The following is a 3,721-nucleotide window of genomic DNA, read 5'->3' as shown; positions in this document are numbered from 1 at the left end:
TTTTGAACTTTCGATTCTTGTTGATTTTGTAGTTTGCAGTTGCATAGAGAGAGAGGGGGGACAATTTCAAAGTTGAGAACGAGAATAGAGATGGAGGCGATTGGGGAGGCTGAAATGATTTGCCCTAAATATATATATATATTTTTAATAATAATATAATCAAATATATATAATATACACACATATATATAATATAATATAAATTTTTGAAAAAGAAAAAAAAAAATTATATAAAAAAACTAATTCACAAATAGTGGTAAAAAAATTATAAAAAATTTGTTTATTTATTTATTTTTTTTTGACAAGATATTTTAGATATTTGTTTTTTTTAATTAGGTTTAATTTTAATTTCTTTCTAATGTTTACAACTTGACTTGAATTGTGCCTAATATTAATATTACTGATATAAATATGAATGGTGAGAATAAGAGTTGAAAAGAAATGGTAATTGTGTTAAAAAATAATATTTTACATTAAATGTATTATTAAAACAAAATTACTAAAACGTAACCGTGTTTGTCCAAATATAAATTTAATATGTGAAAATAACTCTTGGGGATGGCCTAAGGAGGGACTAATGATGTATGTGACATGTGGATCCTTTGTTGCAGGCTCTGTGATCCGCACAATACAAAATCTGTTTTATGGTGGGTCCCAAGTCTCATTTCGTCCTTATTCAGCGCAAAGTAAAAGGTACAACGCCAGTAGTACTATCAATTCTAAGAACCAGCTGGACTCCAAAATGGATAACGACCGCTCTCTCTCATATCTGTATTGCTTTTGGGCCTTGGGCTTCACACAATTCACAATTTCCAAACCCAATGTTTCGTTCTCCTCGTTTCCCAATAACCCAGATTCACTTTTTCATTTTGACATCTTTCCCATTTCCTTCCACAGACCATTTCTCTTCCCAAGCATTGTATGTACCATGTGCAGTGAGAGTTGTACACTCAAAAAGAAAACCCCTTTTTCGTCCCAAATGTACAACAATTTAAAGCATAATTCCATAAGTTGCAACAAAAATAATTTGATAAAGATATAGGTGATACAACTTTTTTCAATGTAGTACCAGTACCTTGTCTTGCACTCCAAAAGGCTGCTTGTGCCTCCAGACCTTAAAGCACATACATAGAGAGAGAGAGAGAGAGAGAGAGAGAGACATAGATATAGAGAGAGAGAGAGACACTTCTAGGTTTTGAAAACTCCCAAACCCCCCATCTCTCTCTTTTGCATTTTCATTCAACTCTGCTACTGAAATGTTGAAGATGGTGTGCCTATTTCATCTTCTCTATTTCTCTGTGTTGATGGGTCTTACTGGTAAGCAAAAACCCAACTCAAAACACTTCCAACGTTCTCTTTTGAATCTCTATTTTCACTATTTATTTTATTTTATTTATTTAATATTAATTAATTAATTATTATTATTATTATTTTTTAACAGGGGCAAATCAAGAACCAGTTGAAATTTTGACCCTCCATGACTCATCTCCAATGGTGCTTCAAGGTTTGTCTCATACAGGTATTCCTGTGGCTATTTCTGTGGGTAATGAACATTTGAATGAGGTTTCAAGCACTGTTATTATGGCTGAAAATTGGATTAGGACCCATATCTTAGCTTACTACCCAGCCACCAAAATCAACACCATTGTTGTGGGACACCATGTCCTCTGTGACAAAAACCAAGAACAAAATATGGGTTTGGTTTTACCATCTATGAAAAACATTTATTACACCCTCACTCGGTGGGGTTTGGAGAGAGAAATCAAAGTTTCTGCTTCTTTCTCTTCCAATTGCTTACACTCATCATCTGTTTTGTATGTCAAACCTGTACTGAACTTTTTGGAAGACATTAATTCAACTTATTTAGTGAACCCACCACCAAATCTGTCTATTCAATCAGATGAAACCATGAGATTGGTGTTTTCTCACTCAGAATCCATGAAAAAACTTGGGGTTTTGAACCTAAACAAGATCAATTTAATCATCAATAGCCCAGAAGAAAGAAAACCCATGACTAGAAAGCTCTCATTCATAGATCCATTCCCAACAAGACCAACCCCATTAGCCCCAGTAAGCACTCCCATTGGTTACTCTGTCCCTTCCAATGTGGCCATAAGCCCTCTTCCTCCACTGGTTGGCACGCTTTCGCCCCTTTCACCGCCACCGTTATCGCTTCCTACCGCCCCGGGACTACCTCCTCCATTTATCGGCCCGGCAAGCCCGCCTTTTGGGTTCAATTTGCCGCCGTGTAATCCGACCAATCCTGGTTTCGCTGCGCCGCCAGAGACAGGGGTAATGCAGGGGTTGTGGTGTGTGGCGAAGCCTAGCGTGCCGGCAGAGACATTGCAGGAGGCAATGGACTATGCTTGCGGTGAGGGTGGTGCCGATTGTGAAGCCATTGGCTCACTGGGGAGTTGTTTCTATCCTGATACTGTTGTGGCCCATGCTTCTTATGCTTTCAATAGTTATTGGCAGAAGAGCAAGAAAAATGGTGGGACTTGTAGTTTTGGAGGGACTGCTATGATTATAAATGCTGACCCAAGTAAGCTTTTCCTCAAATTTGATTAACTAGTTATATGATTTACTTGAATAAGATTTCATGTTGGTTCTAACATTCTCTAAAATTTGAATGTTGTTTATATCTGTTTTTATGCTTGATGCTTAATGCTTTAATCATAATGATTTTTTTTTTTTTTTTTTTTTTTGGAATTGTTTCTTGATTGGAAAACTGGTCGTATAAAAGAAATTATTTCTGAATCTTGTAATTTATGATGTTAGTAAATGTAGACCTAACTAAGCCAAATAGTTGAATTATGCTTTATGCTTTATGCTTTATGCTTTAGTTAATCATAATGATTTTTTTGGAATTGTTTCTTGGTTGTATTGAAAACTGAGCATATAAAAGAAATTACTTCCGAATCTTGTAATTTATGATGTTTGTTACTAAATGAAGACCTAACTAAGCCAAATAGTTGAATTCTGCAGTCATAAACTTCTGGTGGGATTAAAATTAAATATCATGTTTGCAGTTTATGCTATTCTTTTTCCTGCATTTTCTTAGCAATTAAATATCGTGTTGCAGGTTTTCAGCACTGTCGGTTCATTCTTAGCTAGTGAAATGACATGAATGGATGCGACGATGATAGTGACTCTTGGGCTTGTTTTGCTACATCTAGAGGCTAGAGCTGGGATTTTTATTCCAAGGTGAATTTGTTTTGGTACTACCTTTCTATTTGTCAGTGATTAGATGAAGTAGTTACTGTGTAGAAATCTAGAAGTTTAACTTATTTCTTAGCAGTATGTGGAGTAATAAGCATAAACTTAGCTATTCTTTTGACTTGTATGGTAGATATATGTGGTTATATTCCTTTCTGCCTGTAAAAAACTTCTCTCTCAGGCTCTCAGCTCAGTGTTACAAGTATTGTTTTCTTTGCTTTTATATAAAACACTTTTTGAAAAATATTAAGGAACAAAGTCATCTTCCCTCAGAATCTGTTCTAAATGGTTCACTGCCAGGCTTTAAATTTTGCATTTGAAGAAGCTACTATGGTTGGTGTTTAGAAAGACATCTTGTTTGTTTAAAAGCACATGAAACATAGCTTTCCATGTATTTTTTTTTTTTTGGGCAATAAACACACACACTCCCCTATGGATTCTCAACTTCTACTTTGGAAGGCGAGGAAGTCACACTAGGCTACCTAGAAACTTTACTGATAAAGTT

General features: G+C 35.4%; 1 protein-coding gene across 1 annotated transcript; it reads left to right on the top strand.

The window, feature by feature from the left end:
* Positions 1–1,075: 1,075 nt before the first annotated feature.
* Positions 1,076–3,460, top strand: LOC132266986 (glucan endo-1,3-beta-glucosidase 3). Its single transcript, XM_059768019.1, has 3 exons — positions 1,076–1,317; positions 1,442–2,542; positions 3,083–3,460. Exons 1-3 carry the CDS (start codon positions 1,257–1,259, stop codon positions 3,112–3,114), a joined length of 1,194 nt encoding a protein of 397 aa, XP_059624002.1. The 5' UTR covers positions 1,076–1,256; the 3' UTR covers positions 3,115–3,460.
* The last annotated feature ends 261 nt before the right edge of the window (positions 3,461–3,721 follow it).

This window comes from Cornus florida, unplaced genomic scaffold, assembly GCF_030987335.1.
Source record: "Cornus florida cultivar Cherokee Brave unplaced genomic scaffold, ASM3098733v1 CherokeeBrave_3.0.0_Hap2_Chr07, whole genome shotgun sequence".
NCBI lineage: Eukaryota > Viridiplantae > Streptophyta > Magnoliopsida > Cornales > Cornaceae > Cornus > Cornus florida.
The sequence above is the reverse complement of the archived record's forward strand: the minus strand, read 5'-3'. Positions and strand labels throughout refer to the sequence as shown.